The 23,566-nt window shown below is 50.9% G+C and overlaps 1 protein-coding gene across 4 annotated transcripts in view; it reads left to right on the top strand.

The window, feature by feature from the left end:
• The window catches only part of PLEKHG1 (pleckstrin homology and RhoGEF domain containing G1), a 251,790-nt gene that overhangs the window by 135,270 nt on the left and 92,954 nt on the right, over positions 1 to 23,566 (top strand). For all 4 annotated transcript variants that reach the window (XM_075554381.1, XM_075554382.1, XM_075554380.1 and 1 more), the window contains one exon: positions 15,719 to 16,224. In XM_075554381.1, the coding sequence (XP_075410496.1) occupies positions 15,835 to 16,224 (390 nt within the window). In that variant the 5' untranslated portion in view covers positions 15,719 to 15,834. The remainder of the gene's footprint in view (positions 1 to 15,718; positions 16,225 to 23,566) is intronic.

The raw sequence follows: 23,566 nt of genomic DNA, 5'->3' as shown, positions 1-23,566 counted from the left end.
ACCTGATCATTTTGCTGAAGCAGGAATCATGACTGAACTGACAAATGACTGCCCAGTGGACTATCGATCGCCCAGGACTGAGGGGTGTATCCAGTCTGTAAGCCTCGCACCCTGCCCACACCCACACTCAGTGCACCTTGCTGTTTTGTCTGCTTATCGCCTACATAGCATCTCTCAGTAATCACATTTTTAAAACGTTGGCCAAAATGTCTGTATATAATAAACCAAACTCACTACCGTTGAGTCAATGCCGAATCATAGCAACCCGATAGGACAGGGTAGAACTGCCCCCTGTGAATTTCCGAGATGGTAACTCTTTACAGAATTAGAGAGCCCCATCTTTCTCACAAAGAACAGTTGGAGGTTTCAAACCCCTGACCTTGCGGATCTCTGCCCAACACGTCACCACGACGACACCAGGACTCTTAGTATAGCTACGAAGTTCAGTGATGTTTTGTTGGAAGGTTAAAGTAGTTCCCTTGTGAACTGAGGATTTGCCCAGTAGACAAATAAGTCTCAAGAAAACTCCAGGGGCCTTTGCAGACGCTCCCTCATCAGACACTCTGTATTTGTGTCTTCTCCATCAGGAGCCTGGTGGCGCAGTGCTTAAAGCTCTCGGCTGCTGACCAAAAGGTTGGTGTTCGAGTCTACGAGCCACTCCCCCAGAGAAAGCTGAGGCAGTCTGTTCTGGAAAGACCTTGCATTTGCAGCCTGGGAAACCCTGTTTCGATAGGTAGCTTTACTCTGCCCCAGCCCAGTGGTTCTCCACCTTCCTGATGCCACGACCCTTTCATGCAGTTCATCATGTGGTGGGGAACCCCCCTCCAACCATCAAATTATTCTCATTGCTACTTCATCACTGTCATTTTGCTACTGTTGTGAATTGGGCGACCCCTGTGAAAGGGTTGTTCGACACCACCACCCCCCAAGGGGGCTGTGACCCACAGGTTGAGAACCGCTGTCCTAGAGGGTCATTATGAGTCAGAGTCTGCTTAAAAGCAGTGGGTTGGGTTGGTTTGGGTCTTCCATGTGAATATCAAGTGCATACAGCTCAGGAGTGGCCCCTGGCCTACTCTCCCCCCTCCCCGCCACAATCCGAGTTTGGGACGAGAAGATAATTAGAATATAATGAACCATGGGACCCTATGACATTTCCTTTAAGGGTCACAGTCGTAGCAGGTGGGGTTGGAGCTGGTGCTCCCAGCCGAGCTGGGGACACGCAGGCTCGCAGGCTCGCTGGGTTTGGGTCAGTAGGAGAGAAGACTCAGTGTCCACCCCCACTCCCTCCCTCAGATCACCCTCCCCCTCTCAACCCGCCCTTTCTGCATCGGTGATGCCAGCAGCTACAGAATTTGTGATTTCCATCAATGTGGGGCAAAGAAGTCATCCCACATGGTTTCTGTGCTGATGAATTCATTTCATCCGAAGGGCTGTTTGTGTGCAGACTGATTGGAAAGGAAATAGGCATGTGGCGAAACCATCCCACGGGAACCTAAGTTAAAAACCCTCAATCGGTAGAGGAGAAACGGCTGTGTGCACGATAACCAAGCGGAGCTGTTTGCCTTGATCCCAAGTGGATGCTCTGATGAGAACTTCTGTTCCCAGGATGTTAATCCTGTGGGATATGGGACTTTGTGTTAGGTGTCAACAGCAGGCGTGGGACTCCATGCTGGCATGGTTGGGGGAAGACCGGCCAGGCTCCAGGGTCGGCTCCCCAAAGCGCTTCAGTAACGCTCAGAGATGCTCCCTTAAAGAACGGATGTCTTTCTCACATGCGAACCTTTGAGATTGTTACATAGAAAGGTAGATTGTACATTTTAAGGACAGGTGCCCAGAGGGAAGTCCACGCCCCAGATAGACTGTGTGCTGTTTCCTACTTACAATGTACAAATACAAAACCACCGAACTTAGCTTTGTTCTAAGAAATGCCTATGTGTACACAATTTGAGATGCAGGTCTTCAGATAGATTTTTTTTTAAACTGGGTTTTGTTTTTTCAAAAAGCAAACATCATAGTGCTTTCTCATTGAGCTCTGCTTAAAAAAATAGACTCGGTGTCTCCTTAGTAGAAAGTTCTACAAACTGCCTTAAACTGTGTCTCCTTCCCACCATCACCCCTACCGCCTGGGGATTTCACTTTAAAACTTAAGATAACGATGTATCCATTTAGTTTGAAACAAACGCCCAATTCAGAAAGTGAACTTGAAAATGTCGGTGGGCGGGCGCTGGGATGGCACCCACTCGGTGGAGTTTCATGAGAACCGTGGCCCCGGTGGGGGGGGGGCGGTCGCCAGGGAGGGGGGTCACATTTGGTGTAGATGAACGAATGGAAGTTGCAGGGTGTCGCTCAGGGAAGTGTGGGTTTTCAAGTTCCCCACAGCGGTGTCTTTCGTGCTGTTTCTCGGCTGAATGATGTCATGTTTCATCGGAGGCTCTCAGTGATGCTGGAGCCCGTGGCCTCACACTCGGAGGGGGAAAAGGCAGCGAGAAAGTTGCAGATCAGGTTTTTGTAAAGCCTTTGTGTGCCGGGTTTTGAGAGAGAAAAGCTGACTCATGCAGTATGTCCAGGGAAGGCACTGCACAGGCTAGCCCGGGCGGGCTTCTTCTCCTTTGGCCAGTGAGGTCACAGCATCCGCTGGGGAGCTGATGGGGCTGAGCCCCGGTGGAGGACAGGTGGGTACCTGAGAGCCAGTGCGGGTCAGGCTTGCTCTCTGAGCAGCCTGCTGGAGACTTTCCTGCGCGGAGAGAAAGAGTCGGTCTCTGGGAGACAAGCAGCTCGGGAGATTGCTGACCATGGAATTCATGTCGTCTGGAGGAAGAGACGGAAGGAGAGAGAAGAGAGAGAAAGAGTGAGTTGTGTATGTGGAGAGAGAGAGAGAGAGAAAGTGTGTGTGTGTGTGTGTGTGTGTGTGTGTGTGTGTGTATGTTTTGAACTATCCTTTATTCAGGGTGCACTTTGTCGACACAGATGCTTGTGAGGCTGGGAGTACAATCCCCAGCCGTAGACTGCCGACCCTCAGATGCTCAGTATCTTAGCTCGTAGTGAACATGTGCTGACCTTACACCAAGCAACGCCCTGGTGAAACGCAATGTGAGGCCGTGGCCGCCAGAGCTGACTAAGGCAATGCCGTTGTGTGAGCGCTCCTTGGTGAGGAGTCCTGTTTGGGTTTGGGAAGAGGCGCAGAGGCAGCACGCACACTGCACTTGCCGCTGTGATCCAGTGCCAGTGGGTTGGATTTTGTTTCACTGTTGGAATTCGTGACACTAACATTTTCGAAAGAGGTATGTGTCCGGCATTCCTTTAGTGCGCCCTTCACTGTAGATTGAGCGTCGAGTCTGTTTCACATCTCTGATACACCTGGGATTGTGAGTAAAATCTCCGGTTAATAAAAGCAACACTCTTACGGAGGAAAAGCGTGCGAGCTCAGATCAGTATCAAAGGCCACAACGTGTGTGCTCTCTGCCTCGATGACTCCAGTGTGTACTGAACGTGGACCAACAAGTGGGATTGCCGACCCGCAGTGGGATCTCATTGTCCATCTGTTTCATAAACTGCCCCTTTGACTTGGGGGTGTAGCGTGGCCATCAAGTATTGGCGAGGACAGGGCCTGTAATCGTTTCTCGTGGGGCCTCGTGGGGGATGTATGCCCTCCGGTCTCTGCTGCCACACACTTGAGCCCAGTTCCACCATCACCTCCTGTACTAAAAGGTTCTGAGTCCCTTGACTTCACGCTGTGTTACTCCTTCGGGTCCCTCCTCCTCATTCTTTAGGAAAATGCTCTGTGGCCACCACCTCCCTGCCCACTGCACAGGGGGCTGAGGTGGCTGAGAGGGAAGGTGGGTCCCTGCTCCCCTTGTTTACTGTATCGAAGAGTAGAGGAAGCACAGACCACTATTTAATCTACACCGAAAGGGGTGGGGCTTCCTAGCCCCCGGTGGGGTCACTGACTTGTTCTCTACCAAGAGAAGCTTGTAGGGGCAGAAAGACCTCCATAATGCAGAGGAGTCAGGGATCTGCTGGCTCTTCCAGAGCTCCACTGGTCTACCATCAGGTGGAAGGAAGCCCAGGAAGGAAGTCTCCCAGACAGCTGCCTTGAAAGAACCCAAAACCCAAAGATTGAAATAGAAACCCTTGGGGATAGAGGGAAAATACCGAGTCAAGACCAAAAGGCCACGCCTTGGATCCAAGGTGAGAGCATTGTATCAGCATCTCGTTCCTGGCTGGTGCTGTGAGCTCATCCTCTAGCCAGGGTTGGGCCTCATAGCTACACTTTTACACACACACTACCACCAACACCACCACTAACAACAACAACACCAACAACAACAACAACACCATCACCACCACCACTAACAACACCATCACCAACAACAACACCATCACCACCACCAACACTACCACCACTAACAACAATACCATCACCACCACCACCACCACTAACAACACTACCACCACCACTACCACCACTAACAACAACAACACTAACAACAACAACACCATCACCAACACTAACACCACCAACACCAACACCACCACCAACACCCTGACAAGTTTGTTGTATTTTCTCCCAACTTCTCCCTGTACTTGTGAATCTGGAATTCAGAAAGGGGCTGTCCAGGTGGTTCTGGCCAGAGTCTTACAGGTTTACAGTCAGATGTGGCAGGGCTGGGGCTGGCAGGACGTACTCCCACCACAAGACCTCTCTGTGTCGTGGGGCCTCTCCAGGTGGCAGCGTCTGGATGACCAGCAGCTGTCATGCACTCCTCTCCAGCTCCCGGTGACCTCCTGGGCCACATCACAACTGGGCTCGGTAGGGCTCTCAGCGGCCCATTCTTCAGAAGTAGAACACCAGGCCTTTCTTCCAAGGTGCTCTGGTCAGACTCAAACCTTCCACCTTTTGGTGAGTGGTCCATTTGCACCACTCTCAGCATCCAAGCCCAAGCTTACTGCCATTGAGTCGATGACGACTCATCACGACCCTATAGGACAGGATACAACTGCGCCTGTGGGTTTCTGTGACCGTAACTCTTTCTGGGAGTAGAAAGGCCCTCTTTCTCCCATGGAGCGGCTGGTGGTTTCAAACTGCTGACCTTGCCATTAGCAACCCAGCCCATAACCACTACACCACCAGGGCTCCTATCCTCAGAATAACCAGGCTTTTAAGTGGTGGCTGGACGCACAGCCAGGCCTAGCAGTCGCAAGGTTCCATCTATGTCATGTCCATCAAACTGTGAGCCGATTCCAGCTCATGGTGACCCACGCACGTTTGTGTGCAGCGCCGACTCCACTACAGAGAGTCTTCAAGGTCATGGTCTTTCGGGAGCACGTCGCCCAGCCAGTCTTCTGAGGCACCTCTGGGTGGACATTTCTATTGGTTGTCTAGCTCCTCACCATCTGTGCCACCAGAAATGCCCTGCCAGGGTATCGATAGCACCTTCCTGCTGAGGTCACTTTCCTGCCATTTTGGGGCTCCAGGGGGTGGCTGAGAGAACATAAGGGACTGTGTCTAACGTCCTGGCACACTGACCGCAAATGGCATTTCCATTGCTGAGCGCTTGGTCACATGGCCACAAGGGAGGCTGGGAGTGCGTTCAAGCTGGAACGATGCGCACAGGAGGAAGGGCAGTGGATGGGGGTGGACCGCAGTCAGTCTCCTCCATAAGTGGGCACTCAAACTCAAGAGACCGCCAGGATGGGCTCTACTGCCGCCCAACGTTTCCATCCCCTCCCACCGGGTCACCACCACAGAAGCATACAGTGAAAGTAAGAAGAGCCACATTTTCATACAAAGCCTTCAGGGAATTCCCTGAGGTCCCTCTGATGCAGAAATCCTAAGCCACCACTTAGCTAAACCATCAGTTTCATGAAGTGTCTAACTTCACCCCTTCTACCGCAGTGGCCTTTGTACCTCGGCCTGTCCAATGACTGGGCGGGGGACCCATTAGCAGATTAGCTCAGTCTCAGACGTCACTGCTTGAAGGCGTCTGTGGGTTGTTCAGGCCCCCGTGTCTCCTTGGAGCAAGAGCGGATTGCAACCTCTCTGTGCCAATGCTGGCTCTCCTGCCTCTCCAGTGAACGAACAAAGGTGGTTGGGGGTAAAGAAATTTAACTTACAGAAGAGTTACAAAGATAATAGCGTTCCCCTGTGCCCTTCTCCAGCTTCCCCTCAGGGTCGAAACAGTGCCATCGAGTCGATTCCGACTCATAGCCACCCTAAAGGGCAGGGTAGCGCTGATCCTGTGGGTTTCTAACACTAACTCTTGATGGGAGTAGAAAGCCTCATCTGTCTCCCAAGTTGCAGCTGGTGGTTTCCAACTGCTGACCGTGTAACCGTCAGCCCAATGTGTAACAACTTTGCTACCAGGGGCTCCTCCCCTTATGGTGCGGCATCTTGCAAAACCTCATAGCCCAGATGCACCAAGTGAAGACATGTACCACAAGATGATTTGGTTTTATTTTTACCCCTTCATGTCCAAACGGACCAAAATCAGTTTGAAAAGCACACCCCCCAGACACAACACATGGAGGCACTGAGAGACGTGTGCGATGGTAGTCCTGGCCCCGCCATTGAAACAGGAGCCGAGTGGGCATTTTAGATCCGGGAGATGGAGAGCTGTTTTTGCCCTCTGGTGACTGTCCACTCTTGAGCAGCCAGGCAGGCGATCTCTGAAGTGCGTAGGGTGGGAGGGTGCACCGGGAACACTGGCATTGCCTTTGAAATGTGCGCATGTGTATTTCTTGTCATACCTGACTCTAAAAAAATCAGGAAGTCGGTCTTTACAACTTTGTTATCTTTGTAGCTTGTTTATACTGAGTGGCCGCAGAGGCAAAGCCTAGCTTGGTATCCATTGGACTTTGCTGGCTAATAGAGTAAGGAGTCTTTTTGCTGCCCCCCCCCCCTGAGTAATTCATAAGCAGGATAACCGAGAACGAAGGTGCCCTCCTGGTTACGTGTTGGGCTGCTAACCAACTTCAAGGTCAGCAGTTGAAACCACCAGGCGCTCTGGGGGAGAAAGACAACGGGGTTCTCTACTGACTCCCATCAAGAGTGACAGTCTCAGAAACTCACGGGGGCATGTCTACCCTGTCCCGGGGGCTGCTAGCAGCCGGCATGGACTCGGTGGCAGCGAGTTTGGTTTGGGTTTGGTTTTGTTGTGATTAAGAACTATTATCAGTGGGTTAGTCACTGGCTCGGAACACAGCCTTTTCTCTGGATTTCCCTGATTACCCTGCCAAGGAACTCGGAGTGGGGCGTCCGGTGCAGAGAATAGCAATGAGCTGGGTTTGGGCAGGCGGCTCACTCCTCACCCCTCACCCCGGCTCTCGTGGCCTTGGTGCTGTGCCCCGTTCCCTGGGGTCTCCCCAGGAGTCCTGACAGGACAGCCCGGCTGGAACCCATGGAGTCCCTGCTTCCACGGGCCGCACATGGCCACAGGACACAGGGACCGTTCTTGCTGTGGAAAGTCCCTCCTCCTACCTAAGTCATGCCGAGAGAAGAATGAACGTCACAAGGCGCGGCTTCTGATTCCGGCAGTGTCGGCGCAAAGGCAGGCAATTAAAATAATGAGTTTGAGGAGCACATAGAAGCGCTAAGGAATTAGAGGGTTGTTTGGGTTTTTGTGTTTTTTAATCACGGGACGTTTTCGGGAGAAGAGCATTATCATGAAGTAAAGGGGCAAAGCTGTGTCCACATGGGACTGTGCGTCTGCTCGTTCTCCTGATGGAAGTTGGCACCAGAAGGGATATTGGATGGCAACGGGTTTGGGGAACAACTAACTTAAAGGCTGATGTTTTGAAGCTACCAGCATGCAGCCTCCGCAAATCATATTTGACCCAGCGGCAGTGGGTTTGGAATCTAGTAACCAGGCCTCACCACAGGAAAACAACCAATTGATACAATGGAAAAGGCTGGAGGCAGGAGGATACCTTATTCTTGTCGATCACAAATTTTGTAAACTCGGGCACATCATTTAATGTAAACTGTGGTTCTAATCCCAGAAATTAAATTTGATATCTCTCCTTCTTAGCTCCCAGAATTCTTTTCAGGAGCAAACCTTACTATCACACAAGTGTTTCCACGATGGTAAAAATGCCATGAAAAGTGTATTATGAATTTAGAAACACCAACTTCCTGTTGGGCTCTTACCTGTGCTTCCTCCACAGCAGCTTCCCCATGCCTCAGACTGACCGACAACCTCAAGGGTAGGAGAGCGGGTATAGTCATGGTCAGAGGTTCATGGCATGTGGGCCTTGGGCCATACAAGAGGGCTTTTTAAAATTGTGGAACAGAGGGAAAATATCAGAGGATTTTTTCCCCCAAGAACTTTTTGAATCCCCCTTATATTTGGCCAGGGGCCTTGGTGGTGGTGTGGTTCTGCCGTGGACAATAAAAGCCGCAAGGTCAGTGGATGGAAACCACCAGCCTCTCTCTGCAAGAGAAAGATGATGCTTTCTACTCATAGAGACTTTCCAACTCAGAAACCCACAGGGGCAGTTCTACCCTGTGCCCCAACGTCACAGTGAGCGGGCACTGATTCAGTGGCAGTGGGTTGGGTTGGGTATTTGGACAGAAGTTGTTATATGATCAACCCATGTTTGTGATTTGTCAAGAAGGAAGTTAGCAGAAGCAAAGCACCACCTGGCCTGAATGCTAATTCCACCCATGTCCCTCGGCGCCTCCCGCTAGGCGGAGGGAGAAGCTTCCCTTGTCTGCAGCTTGCTGTGTGTTTCTGTCAGTTACCCTGGGGTTGAATGCATGGTGGCTGTCTCCCAGTGCTAGTCTCGCTCATCCACAACAGTCGTGAGTATTGGTGAAGGAAGTAGAAAGAAAACAGGTTACATTGTATGTATCTGCCTCATTTTGCTATTACTTGGCCACGGTTGAGACGAGGTCAGTTTATCGCTCCAAGGATAATACAGTACATAGACCTCCACGTAACATAGTCCACCTGAGATATCGTGCAAGCCACCCATCCTGTCTCATTCTCTAAGAGCCGTATTCAAAGAAACAAAAATAGCTTCAATACGGTTTTATTTAGAAGGAGCTCTGGTGATGTACTTCTGCATTGGGGTGCTAACCACAAGGTCAGCAGTTCAGAACCACCCACCTGTTCCTCAGGAGAGAGAGGAGGCTTTCTGCTCCAGGAAGGAGTGCCGTCTCAGAAACCCATAGGGGCAGTTCCACTTTGCTCTGGAGGGTACCAGAAGTTGGAGCTGACTCTGTGACAGTGAGTTTGGTGAGTGAGATAGATAGATAGATAGATAGATAGATAGATAGATAGATAGATAGATAGATAGATAGATGCCTTAAAACAGAAGCCCTGGTGACATCGTGGTTATGGTTAGGCGGCTGACTGCAAGTTTCCTAGTTTGAAACCACCAGCTGCCCCTCAGCAGAGAGGTGAAGTTCTCTATTCCCATAAAGGGTTGCTGTCTCAAAGCCCTCAGGGGAACATCTGTCCTGTCCTATAGGGTCTCTTTGAGTCGGCGTGGGCCAGAGGACAGTGAGTTTTTAAATTAAACAGCTCGGCATGTAACCACTGTCAAAGGGTCCCGGGTGGGGTGTTTTCTTTCTTTTTTTTTCAACAAAGTCCAAGAACTCTGCCAGGATTTTGACACTTGGAGCACAGCTCCGTTTGGACGGGCCACATCTCAAGTATTCTGTCTCCACGTGTGCTCCCCATTTGTACAACCCAGCTCTAGATGATCAGTATCAAGAATTCACGAGTCACCAGTTAGGCTGCAAACCACCAGGTCAGCAGTTCAAAACCACCAGCTACCCCGTGGGAGAAAGGGGAGGCTTTCTAGTCCCATAAAGAGTTACTGTCTTGGAAACCCACAGGGGCAGTCCTCTAGGGTCACTATGAGTCAGAATTGACTCACTGGCAGTGAACTTGTTGTTGTTAAGAAGAGACCAGGAAGAATAGAAATCATCCATTATTTCCAGGGACAAGAGAAGAAGACTGGACAGTTGTAAGAAGTACATTTCCTTACGTGAAGGGGGAAAAACCCAAAATGATGATTTTCTTCTAAGCAGCCTGTCACCATAAAAAATGCTACATGTTAGCAAATGTGGCCTTCTGTGATGTGGCATGGTATGCCCTGACTTTAAGTGTTCCACTCTGTCATTGGTAATTGGAGACGTGTACATCGCTTCTCAGCCTTTTGGCTAAGATCAAGTGTGGTAATTGGAGACATGTACTTTGGTGCAGGAAACGGCTCATGGCTACAGATGCCAGATATCTGAAATGTTCTATGAAGTGCCTGGTGGGCAGTGGGAAAAAGGGTGGCCCCAGCAGCCTGTATCGGTGCCTGTGAGGCCTGCCGTGGAACGGTGCCTGCTGTGTGTGGCTACTTCTTAATATCCCCCCCCCTGCCTGCTGTGTGTGGCTACTTCTTAATATCCCCCCCCCCCAAAAGGCACGCTCTGTTGACCTGAGTTTCATATCCCCAGTCAACCGGCCTTTCAAAGTCTCTTTAAAAAGCACAAATACCAGGCGGGTTTCTGTAGATCAGAGTTTAATGGCGGTGACCAGAGGCAGCAGGGGACTTGCGGTTTCACAAGCATGACATCTCCGTTCATGCAGATGAAAGTACGGCCATAGACGATGGTGGTCACACATTTGACCGGCATCATGGGTCTCATTGAATTATACAAAGGAGCAATGTTGAATTGGCAAATGATGGGTTACCTGTATTTTAGCAACAATTTAAAAAAATGTTTTTAAGGTGCTATTATCTCTGACAGCCCAGCCCAGAATCCTGGAACATCCTGCAATTTTTTATTCTTAAATCCCTCAGTTCCAGTGTTGACTGTCTAACTTGGAGTGCAAGTAAGTGGATGAAAGAAATCATAAGGAAGAAGCACGTCTCTCTAGTGTACTCATGCCTTAGGAGTTTTGATCATGAATAGCATTCAAAGAGTTGTGTAACTGGGCTCGAGGCATCTTTCTCAGGAGGCCATTCTTGGGTGGGTCTGTGGTAGGATTCTTGCCGTCCTAGTGGGAGGCCCAGCTTCAATCCCCGGGCAATCGTAGCAGTTTATGCACGGCCATCATTCCACAACGTTGGAGGCTTGTGTGTCCCTATGATGCTGACCAGGTTCTGGGAGAGCTTCCAGACAATGATGGGCTAGGAAGCAAGGTCTGGTTGTCATCTGAAGACCAACCTTATGGGTCACAAAGGGCCGACCTGCAACTGACCGTGGAAATGGCATGCGACCCGGGCAGCGTTTTGTTCTGTTGTGCATGGGGCTGACATGAGCCAGGGGCTGCTTCAACAGCAGCCGACGACAGCAGTGCTGGAGAGCAGAGAGATCTAGTCTATTCAGAAAACCAGAATTTTCCCTGGAGACCAGCATCTCTAAATCCAATCCACGAAGGGAAGATAGTTTGATGTAGGCCTTCATATTGCGGATATCCGCAATAGGGTTGGTGAGCATCAGATTCTTGGAGTCATCAAGAATCTTCCTGCATGTGCCCAGTTAGAGCCCATTCCCTGCAACGAGATCAACCTGGTGGTGGCAATTCTGGTGGCAATCAACAAGAAGAAGAGAAATCCTTGTTAAGTTGTGAACTGTGAACTGTCGGTGACTCGCTGAACCTCCTCCCAAATGAGGACGTGCCCTCTGCCTTCTTCAGGGCATGGCAGCTACCCGGGTTTATGCCGCAGTCACGTTGCATCAGGCTTTTTAGGGCAAGTGCATTTTAACTACTGTAACCAATCCATGTTTTATAGGTCATAAAATTGTTATAGAGAAGCAGAAGGAATGTTGCAAAAGCTTTACAGTCTCGCAGCAAACTATACCATGTGGTAGTGGTTATGCTGATGAATTACTCATTTCCTAGACTCTTCGCCATCCCTTCTTGCTGTGCTCGAGTTAGTGCCTCTACTCCTTGTTCATAACTGTGACATTTGCATTATCAATGGCATTGACATTTGGCGTGAAACAGCAGCTGTAGCAACAACGGGCTCAAACATAACAATTGGACATGAGTGGTGCCGGGCGGGCAGTGTTGGAATCTGTTGTACAGCAACTCAATGGCACCTAACATCACGTCCGAGAAACAGTTAGGATGATGGGGGTTGAGTCTGGGGGCGTCATGGTGGGGAGGCGCCCATTCGAACCCTGCTATTTTATTGTTAAGCAGGTTTTCCAGCTGGAAAAACCACAGAGATTCTATCCTTTAAGCCCAAGGGGAAAGCAAACTCCTTTCCACTCCTCTTCTAGCTTCGGCCTCCTCCCTAAAGTTTTTGGAAGCGAGTGTTTGGAATGCATGCGTGAGGCTGCAAAGAAGCCTGAAAGCCATCCCTGGCCAAGATCAACTAGTGTCATCTGGAGTCCAGCTCCGGCCTGGAGCTGGGGGTCAGAGTGAAAGGATCTTAGGGAAGCTGGTGCTGAATGAGCCCCCTTTCTCCTCTTCGCTCACCTGCTCTCCAAACAACGCCAGCCTGATTAGCAAGAACTGTACACGATCTTGTAAGACCCTGAATTACTACCTACATCTGTGCTGTTCCCCCAGTCCGTTACCCTGCCAACCTGATGAGAATGTGGCTGCTGGCTGGAGATCCAGAGCAGGCCAGAGACCCGTGACCAGGCTGGAGATCCACCAGCAGACCAGAGATCCATAAGCAGGCTGGAGCTCTCCCCAAAGACCAGTGATCCATGAGCAGGCCAGAGATCTGGAGCAGGGCTCTCGTCTTCCCTGGGCTGTGGACACGGAGCTAAGGCAGTTTCCAAGGACATCCGCAGCCGATGGCAGCAAGGTGGTCAAACTACCCGCCCCTGCATCCCCTTCCAACCCCAAACATCAGAAAGACAGCCAGCATGATCCCGAACAACAACAAAAAAGAATTATGTCCAAATTGTTTATAATTTCTCTCTACTGATCCTCAAAACAACCAATAAAATACCAGTTACCAATTTAAAAAATAAATTAGGTTGTTGATTTTGAATATATGTAAACCACTGAATTGTATGATTTTTGAATCAATTGTGAGAGCTGAACAGTACAGATTTATCAAATTCTTTATATTCTAGGAATAATGAGTACCAGCTGTTTGGTGACCTTTATAGTCAACCAAGTTTACATTCCTATTGCAAAAGTGTCATGCATCCGTATTCCTCTCGCACAGCCAATGTGTACTGGAGACTGACGTATTCTATGAAGATTATCATGTTACAGCCCTCTAAACACAATTCTATTCTTCTTTCTAATAAAACTCATAAACACAGACCTGGGCTTGGGGGAAAGCAGGTGTTGTAATTCACCAAGATGAAGCAAACGTCTTCAGGGATCTCACTCTTTCTGTGGTGGAGCCTTACAGATCTAGAAACTTTGGGTCTCATCAAGGGGAATAGTGCAGACAACACCTGGTCAATGAAAAAGAGTGGTGTTTGGGGGCCTCCCCCCCCACCACCACCAAAACCAAACCAAACAAAAACTCACAAAAGTTGAAGCTTCATGGAGGACCTTTGTGGAAGCAGCATCCCCTCAAAGTGCTCTGGGTGGTTAAGTGACCTTTGTTTGCAGATGTTCTGTTCCAAACACCAACAGCCCATTAACACACCACCACCACCACCTCTATATTTTGTCATCACTTTGCTCTCACTTCCATCGAGTCGATGCCAACTCATAGCCACTCTAGAGAAAGCCCTGTGAGTTTCTGAAACTGCAACTGTTTATGGGAGGACAATGCCCCATCTTTGTCCTGAGGAGTGTCTGGTGGTTTTGAACTGCTCACCTTTCAGATCCCAGCCCAACTCGTTCATTACCATGACATCACCAGTGCTCCTTCTCATGAGCCTTATGTTTATCGTCTAGTTGTGTGCTTAAGGAGCCCTGAGAGTCTAGTGGTTACACATTGAGCTGCCATCCACAAGGTCAGCAGTTCGAAACCCCCAGCTGCTCTGTGGGAGAAAGAGAGGGGTTTCTGCCCCCATGAACAGTTACAGCCCCAGAAACTCACGGGGGCAATTCTACCCTGCCCTGTAAAATAGTCCGTATTGAGCCAATGGCAGTGAGTTTGGTTCGGTGGCCCATTCCCTACAGATGACGGTGTTGAAAATACCTTGGGGCTTGAATAGTATCACTACACTGTCATATGAGCCAGGTTTACGTGTGACAGCAGGGGCCACGTGGTTATCAGGCACACTCTTTATTTGTGTGATCCCACTTATACCATATGGGTAGTATCCATTTTCAAGAAGAAATTCCAAAGGTATTGTGATGAGAGGGGTACATTTTAAAGGGGGGTTGGTTTTTATTTTCCTGCCTAAGATCAATTTTAAAAAATATTGTCCCTTTTCTCAAATAGTGATGACCTCACTGAGATACAAAGGCAAACTCAAAATCAAACTTGCTGCCATTGAGTCGGTGCTGGCTCCCAGGGACCTTCCAGGACAGGGTAGAACTACCCCCTTGGAATTTCAGAGAGTGTAACTATTTACAGGAGAAGAGCATCCCATCTTACCTCCCAAGGACTGGCTCGCTGTTTCGAACTGCTGGCCTTGTGGATTACAGTCCAACACATAGCCAGGATGCCACCAGGGCTCCTAGAGAAAAGACAAGAAAAGGCAAATGTGTGCAAAGAGATTTCTTCGCAATGACTGGGAGGTGGACGACTGTGAGTCTGAATGGACTTGGTGGCAGTGAGTGGGTGGGTGGGTGAGTCGATGGACGGGGCGGGGAGGGGCTCATTGTTTATGGAGAACTGAGTTTGGGGGTGATGGCAAATTCACATTGCATGAAGGGCAGACTGTTGGTATCCTGTCAATAGACCGCACGCCTGTGGGATTAGCAAAGTTGTGCGGTAGATATAGTTCCAACAATGACCAAAACAAGCAAGAGTCACTGTTGAGGCCGCCGATGTACAGCCAGATACTTTGTGGGATGCGGGTTTCTGTGGGAGGTTTCCGTGTCCTGGTTTCATGGGACATCCTGGTGAAGTGGTCTCATAGCTTGCTTGCATGAGGCCTCTGTTCAACCTTCCTGCATCTTTGAGCCGTGCCTGGAATCTTGAAAGCCTCCAGCGGTCATCTGAGGTGCGCCATTTGCCTGGATGAACAGAGGATGAAGCAGAACCAGCAATATGCCCTCGCTGCCACCAAGTCGATTCCAACTCAGAACAGACCCGTACACATAACTCATCCTGCTGCCGCCGCCGGGGCTCCGTGAGCCAGGGATACGAACAAAGCAAACCCACTGTGCCATCGAGCCAGCGGCGACTCATGGCGAGGGCCCTATAGGACGGGGTAGAACTGTCCCCGTGGGTTTGTTTCTGAGACTGTAAATCTTTACAGGAGTAGAAAGCCTCATCTTTCTCCTGCGGGGAGGTTGGTGGTTTCAAACTGCTGACCTTGCGGGCTAGCAGCCTAGAAACATAGCCCATTATGCCTCCAGGGCTCCTGGGGTGGCCACACTTGGTGAAGAAGGATACAGTGCCTCTCAGGTGCTTACTAGTCTGGCCGGGCTTTTGTGGTACTTCCTGCAGATCTGGCCTCCTAAGGCCTAGCACACAGCATTTCTAACCAGCTCCGGTTGATGCTTTAGAAACTGGGTTTTACCGCTCTCTCAACCACAGGGCCCCTGGCATTGGACTTGTCATGACTGTTTGCCTTTTGACTGAATATGCCTGAGCTCGGCTGTTGCTGCTGCGAAGTTCCCGTGTACCCAGCTGGCTAATCTTGTCCTCTCTGCCCCCCTTGTCATTTGTGTAGACCACCACCGGTGTCTCCCTGATGTTCCATCAACTGTAACAGACGAGCCGGACCCCACAACGGCAAACAGCCTCCCCAGGACAGCCAGGCTTCCCTGCCCCCAAGAACCGAGAGTCATGGACCTCTCGGACAGCGACCGGCCCATCAGCTTCGGCTCCACGTCCTCCTCGGCTTCTTCCCGGGACAGCCATGGCTCCTTCGGCAGCCGCATGACCCTGGCTTCCAGCAGCCACCTGGGCCTGTTCACCCAGGACAAGGAAGCAGGGGCCATCAAACTGGAGCTGGTTCCCACCCAGCCCTTCTCCAGCAGCGAGCTGCCCAGAGCTGACCCAGCTGGGCCTCGGGGCTCAGAAGGCAGCGGAGAGAGGCAGCCCAGGGCGCTACGCAGAGCGGAGGCCAGCACCGAGTGCTCCCCAAGTCCCAAGCTCCTCTACGTGGACCGAGTGGTGCAGGAAATCCTGGACACAGAGAGGACATATGTGCAAGATCTCAAGAGCATCGTAGAGGTAAGGCCTGCTCTGGTCGGAAAGAGTGAAGGTACATGCAAACTAAGTCAAGCCAAGCCAGGGGCTAGAGAGGTCCTGTGTCCTAAGGGGCAGGGAGCTGTTGATGTTTAAGCATTATCACAAGGCCCGGGAGGCCCAGGCTGCCCTCACTGTCCTGTTCTCAGCCCCCGATGGCCTTCTCTATTGACTAGAAGAAAGGCTGCCTGGGTCCGCACCACATCCAGGGCCACTGGTGTGTGAGCATTCATGGCTGTGGCTGCTGGGTCACTACATATCATGGGGTATCTCTCTTGTCTTTGCCGATCTCTCGCTTTACCACCACCACCAAAGAGAAACTCATGGCCATCAAATTGCTCTGACTCATAGTCACCCTATAGAACAGGGCAGAACTCTCCCTGTGGGTTTCAGAGATGGTCACTCTTTACGGGAGTAGAAATCCCCGTGTTTCTCCCTTGGGATGGCTGATGGTTTCGAACTGCTGACCTTGTATAACCCTTACACCACCAGGGCTTCTAGGGAGTGGCCCCTCCTGATGTGACCTGTCGCAATAAGCTAGCTGAAGTCTCATCTTTTTGCATCCCCGGTGCATGCTGGTTGTGTGAGAGGGGGCTTCCCAAAGTTCACGGAAATGGGGAATTGAAAGAAAACGGTGTCTTTTCCCACAGATGTTTGGGAAGCCCCCTCCTATTTCATCCAAGAGGGATGTGCTCATTCTTCTGTGTCCACATTATCAGTCTGCGCGTCCACAAATACTGATCGTGCATCTAGTTGCAAACTCGATCGTCTAAGCCATTGCAGCCTGCCGCTTCTGAGCCATGGTGAGGCTGTGGGTGTCAGAGAAGACCTGGGCTCCATTGGGCATGCCTGTCTTCTCACTGCTAGCTCTCAGTGAACTTGCACCACCGACCTTTCTCTTAGCAGTGAGCACATCCACCTGTGCACCCCCAGGGACTCTAGGAACGGCCGGGTGCCCACGCTCAGCACAGGATGGGGCGTGAGAGACCCACCCACAGAGGCTCTGAGGGCCACACAGAAGGAGCAGTGTGGCGGCCAGGCGGCAGGTGTCCCTGACGAGGAGCCCCGTGGGCTAGCCCAGCCTTCCTCACGCCTCTGCTGCTGTCTGCAGCCTGAAGTCACCTGGCAGCTTCAAAAGTTCCTGAGCCCTGCCTCCCGCCCCCAGTGCCCCGGTTAATTGGTCCAGTGTGCAGTGTGGGCGTTGGATTCCCAGGTGAGGCTGAGCCTGGGCGCCCTGCTCTGTGCCCTTGTCAGCACTGGTTGCAGTTGGGAGAGGCAATGGAGCCCTGTCTTTCTGGGGCATTTTCCGCCTCCTCCAGCGGCAAACAGCTTTGCCTATGTTAGCTCCCTGGGACCCTGAGCTCAGCTAACTGGCCAACCCAGAGTGAAAGCCCAATGATGACTCCGACTTGGATGTATCAGGAGGTTTTGAAGGACAACCCTGAAGAATTACCAGCGAAGCTTAGCTTATCAACTCTTACTGTATATCTGACTGAAGAATATGATGATTTCGAGGGCCAGCGTTTTTCTAATAAAGCTCTCATGCTAAGGAGGCCTGAGGGGAAGCCCTAGTGGGTCATTCGTTCAACTGCTCACCACACAGTGTCAGCAGTTCTTGACCCCCAGGCGGGCCTTTCTACTCCTGTAAGGAGGTACATCCTCAGACACCCACAGGGGTGACTCTACTCTGTCCTGTAGGGTCACTGTGAGCTGGAGTTGACCTGTTAACAGCAAGTGTGGCTCTGGGGTTTGGAAGAAGGACTGATGGCATAGTTGGGTTATTCATTGACAAGGCCAGCATTCCAATCCATCAGCGGCACCTCAGGAGAAGGAGACTTTCTACTCCTGTAAAGTATTTCAGGTGACTTGATGGCAGTAGGTTAGACCAGCATTGCTATTCAGTATTAATATAATGCCCCATTCTTTCCGGAGTGGTTGCCTGGTCCTATTCTCATTTTAAATCAAACAAGAGTTTCAGGGTGGACGAGGGCATTTGCAGGAGCCCGGGTGGTGTCATGGTTAAGCTTTGAGCTGAAATCTGCATGGTCGGCAGTTCAAAACCACCCGCTGCTCCTTGGGGAAAAAAAGAGTTACAGTCTCAGAGAGTAACAGAGGCAGTTCTGCCCTGTCCTGTTAGGTCCCTGTGAGTCTGCGTTGACTCGATGCAGTGAGTTTGGTTTAGTTTGAGGGCTTGCGCTGATGAGCCCATTGTCCACTAAATACATTCTTTAACTTTGGGGGGTGGCCAGGGCGGATGTTCTGAAGCAGCAGTTCTCAACCTGTGGGTTGCGACCACTTTGGGGGTCCAACGACCCTTTCCCAGGGGTCACCCGATTCATAACAGTAGCAAAATGACAGTGATGAAGTAGCAAGGAAAATAATCTTATGGTTGGGGGGTCACCACCGCATAAGGAACTGTGTGAAAGGGTGGCGGCATTCGGAAGGGTGAGGACCACTGCTCTGGATGGACCCTTGGGACTCATTCATGCCGTGGAATGGAACCACTGCTCTAAAGAGTTACGGTTTATGATGAACCCCACAAGCAGTAGAACGAGACACAGTCTCCTCAACAAAGTGATGACATGCCCTCCCAGAAAAAAAGAGAAAAGCCCACAGATGCTCAAGCAAGGCAACAGGTGGTACCAAATGCTGAAGGAACCAGCCTGTTGTTTTATGATTCTTCTGAATATTCCCACCATGATCTCATTTGTACTGGAGAAGACAGCGTGTGAACCTGCCAGCAGTCCTACAGCCTCTCTCAGGAGGCTTCGGACACCCCCACCCCCTCTCCTGGAAACTTTGCTGCCTCATGAAAACTCACCCTACCCAGAGCCAACCCTTTCTGACGAAACTCGTTTTTCCTGCGGCGGGCGCTCTGATAAACCTTGAGTAAGGAGAGGTAAAGCAAGCTAGGAATGAAGCAGATCAGATAAAAACAGTCTTGTTTTGTTTTTCTTCTCGAAGTTTAATAGAAGTTGCATTAGAAGCTGTCCAACTCTCTGCCTGTTTTCTCTGCCTGTGAATTACATATAGAAGGTCGCCGTGCGTCGGAGGGGTCTGGGGACACCTTACAACAGCCCGCCCACGAGGGGTGATGGGCTTCTCCGCACGAACTGGACGGTGAATACGCTAGACTGAGGCTCCCGGTCTCCGTGAAAACACACAACCTACTTCACAGCAGCCCCGGACAGTAGAAACGGAAACAAGAGGGCAGGCTGTGTGTGCGCCAGTGCGAACTTTGGGGCAGAGCCGGCCAACGGCTGCTCTTAGACTCTCCGTATAAAAGTTGCCCAAGTTTCATCAACTGTAAAATAAAACCAATAAGAGAGTCCCTGCCTCTTAAGGGTCATTATGTGACTTAACGTGAGATGGATGTATCAAAAGGCGCATCTCGGTGGCTCACGCTGTGAATGCACTCAGCTTCCAAACCAAACGTTGGAAGTTCAAGTCTACCCAGAGGTGCCTTGGGAGAACGACCTGACAATTTATATCCAAAAAAAGAGCCACTGAAAACCCTGGGAGCATCGCTCTCCTCGGACGCACGGGGTCACTCCGAGGGCAGCTGGCTGTACATGGAGAGCGCACGCAGCAGTGTCCAGCACCTAGGAAGCAGTTAACATGCAGAAACCCGGCCCTCGCCCTCACCAGCCTCCTGTGACTGTGTGAGTTAGGCGGGTTGACCAGTGGCACTCCCATCTGTAAAAGAAGGCACCTGCTAGCAAGACGACGTCCCAGCCCAGTTCAGCTCAAGTCCACGGGCCGATGCTAGCCTCAGCCCTCTGCAGACTCCCGGAGCCACACGCTGAGGATGCGGAAGTTCAGAGGGACACAGGAAGATCGCAGGCTGGTGGGGGCAGAGTCGCACGGATCCACAGTTGGTGGGAACTTGGCAGGGCCCCCACAGCTCTCAAACTCACGCCCACGTGGGGCCGCCCGGGAGGCAGGCAGAGTGGCAATGAAGTCCTAGAGAAGGAAAGTGACAGGGCACAGGGTCCCAGTGTCTCTCTCATCAAAAGGCCACACTTCCCCGGGGGCATCACCAGGTTGTGGCCTGAATGACCGCCTGGACACTACCCCTCCATCCACAAGGGCACTTGCGCATACAGATCTCAGCACCACAGTGTGAGAGGTCTATAACCACCCCGGGGCTGCTGACCACAAGACCCAGCCCTTCCAACCCACCGCCGCACCCCAGGGCAGGGCGAGGCTGTCTGCCCCCCGGAAAGACGGACAGCGTCTGGGAAGCCGACTGCTCTGTCCTCCGTCATTATGTGGCAGAATTGACCCGCTAGCCGTGACTCGGCTTTTGTTGTTCTGTTTTACCCAACATTCTCAACAAAATAACACGATGATTGACCTCACGAGGGCAGCACATTTAATTGCGTGGGGGCGGAGGGGTGGGCAGTCTAAACCCGGGACTCCACGTTCTTCTTTTGAATGAAATTGGATTGTTCTCAGGGAGCACGCTGACCATCTGCTGCAGACTCGCCCACCCTAGCCGAGCAGAGCTGTTCCCTGCGGTTTGCAAGACTGTCGTTAGGGAGGTGAAGGATGAAGATGAGCATCTTGGAAGGCGGGGCATTGGGGAAGGGGAGTCCTGAATGTAGACGGAGGGCCCGGGAGGGCGGAAGTGGCTGCAGCTCTGCTCCAGGGACCCACAGCATTTTTGAGTCATGGAGCTGATTCTGGCAGAGGGCAACCCCACCAGGCAGAGGGGACCCCACTCCCTGGGGTTTCCAAGGCTGTACACCTTTACAGGAGCAGAGAGCCTCATGTTTCTCTCACAGAGCGGCTGGTGGCTTTGAACTGCTGACCTTGCAATTAGCAGCCCAAGTCACAACCTACTGCACTGATTTTTTTAAAAACTACCAGCGAATCAGGGCAAGGCTGCCCTATGGGTTTCCAAGATTTCTCCATTGCATGCCCAAAAGGCAGGGCTTCTTGGGAGTTGGGCGGGAATTTATACAAATGGCCAGCGACCTTGTGCACTGTGCTGAATCGAACCCCATCCATTATCGATCAGAGTTTATCTCTTTTTTTCCCCCCCTCAGGGGCACATTTTATCTTTAGATCCTGTAGATCCATAACCCTCCCTGCTTAGGGTTAGGTTTTTGTTTTAGGATTTGTAAACAGCAACGTGAACGCTCCCTGGAGTCTCATCAAGCACTAATGCTGCTGCATCGTTAAACAGTGCCCTGGACACTGACGGGCTTAGCATGCTTGCCGGGTCCAAATGGGTCATCGTCGTGGGAGCGGTGCCATTGAGGTGGTTAGACTCCTAGTGACCTGAAGTACGGCAGAAGGAGCACTGCCTGTCCCTGCATGCCCTCCCACTGTTTCGGGCCCGCGGCTTCCTCCCTCTTTTCCTCTGACCCTCTACCAAACAGGATGTCCTGGTTTTCGAGAAAAGGCTCTTCTAATCAATGTGAGCAATAGGATTCACAGAGGTTGCTTGCATTTGTGTAGGAAGTTATACTCCTGTCTTCCCCCTAGGTAATTGTACTAAAATGATTCTAACTACAAAGCCTTTTGTTCCGTTTTGCTTCTCTGTGCCATTTCGCTAGACGTGAACTCCCAATGCCTTCTGTAATTGTAGCCCTCAGCTATGCTCATTCTCATTCCCTTTGCTCGTTTCTCTTCCTCCTCAGAGCCCACCCCGTCCTCCGCTCCTGCACCCAGCGCCCTGGCGTTTACCTCTGTACACTTGACACTTGAGAGGGCGGGTGAGATGCAGTCTTGACCATCACCCATGCTTGGAAGAACAATGGGGCTGTTCTTCCCCTGTCTATATATGGCTCCTGGGAGTGCTCACAGATAAAGTGAGTTCATAAGTAGGAGAGCCGTTCTTAGCAGTGTAAGATGGCCAGTGTTATAATCTGTGGCGAGATAAAAATCTGTCGCTGGAGTGGAGAGCATATAAGGGTCTCTTTCAAGTTGGATGGAATCTTCGATTGACCGAGCAGGACTCTCATGGGCTGAGTGGGGTTCTTTAATCATCCTAAGTGACCCATAAAAGGGCCTTTGACAGACCCATCAGATTGGCCTCCAATCTGGTTCCTGGCATGTTTTAACCTTTTTGGAATGTTTTTAAATAGTTCATCATGCAGTGTAATGCTATGTAATTAGAAGTTATGGCTTGACTACAGACTGGTGTCTTTGAACTTTCGGGGATGCTAAATTGAACCATCTTACAGGCTGCTGAGGACATGTGCGTGTAATGAAAGAACTAAGTGAAAAGTTGAGTGTAACATGGGATATTTTTTAAATAAATTTTTCTGCTTTATACCATATCTAAAGTCCCTTTAAAGTACCCACATCCATACAGGGTGTTAAAAAGCCAAGAAGTGAAGCTGTAGCCTTAAAGTGTAAAGTGTGAAAAGCAGCAGCCATTACATTGCCTGACTATCCAAATAGGGTATAGCTAATGACGAGGTCCTGGTGGCATAGTGGTTTTACGTCGGACTGCTAACCACAAGGTCAGCAGTTCAAAACCACCAGCCATTCCTCTGAGTCAGGTGCTGCCTAGTCCTCAAAGTAACATCCTTGTGCTTCAGTATTCCAAAGAGGTCCTATGCAGGAGATTTACCTAATGTAATACATCTTTTGAGCTCATGACTGCTTCCATGAGCATTGATTGTGGATCCAAGTAAGACAAAATCCGTGACCGCTTCAGCCATTTCTCCATTTATCATGATGTTACCGATTGGTCCAGTTGTGAGGCTTTGGGTCTTCCTCACATTGAGTCGTAATCCATACCGAAGGCTGCAATCCTGCATCTTCAACAGCAAGTACTTCAAGTCCTCCTTGCTTTCGGCCAGCAGGATTGTATCATCTGCATACTGCAGGTTGTAAATAAGCCTTCCTCCAATCCTGATGCCTTACTCTTCTTCATAGAAGCCAGCTTCTCTGAGGATTTGCTCTGCATATGGATTAAGCAAGTATGGTGAGAGGACACAACCCTGGCACACACCTTTCCTGAATTTAAACCCTGCCGTTGTTTAGAGCAGAAGGTAGTCCTTCGTTGGGAGCCGTCTCCCAGGGCCCAGGCTGGGGAGAATGTGCAGGGCCCGAGATTTTGCTCAACGCCTAACCGGATGCCTACAACTTAGATGAAGTGGAATTGGCATCTGTCCTGGGTGCCCCGCCTTCAAGGACAACACCTCAGAGTCGGAAGGTAGTTCCTTAGGAAACTCAGCACCCCACTGGTCCCTGTTGGGGACAGAATGGCTGGTGTGGAAGGCCCATCATGTCCACCTGCACTTCCTCTCCCATCATGACCACTGCATGGCTTTGTGTGGGTTTTCTCCGGACTGGCCGCACTCGATGG

Source organism: Tenrec ecaudatus, chromosome 7 (genome assembly GCF_050624435.1).
Source record: "Tenrec ecaudatus isolate mTenEca1 chromosome 7, mTenEca1.hap1, whole genome shotgun sequence".
Lineage (NCBI taxonomy): Eukaryota > Metazoa > Chordata > Mammalia > Afrosoricida > Tenrecidae > Tenrec > Tenrec ecaudatus.
The sequence above is the reverse complement of the archived record's forward strand: the minus strand, read 5'-3'. Positions and strand labels throughout refer to the sequence as shown.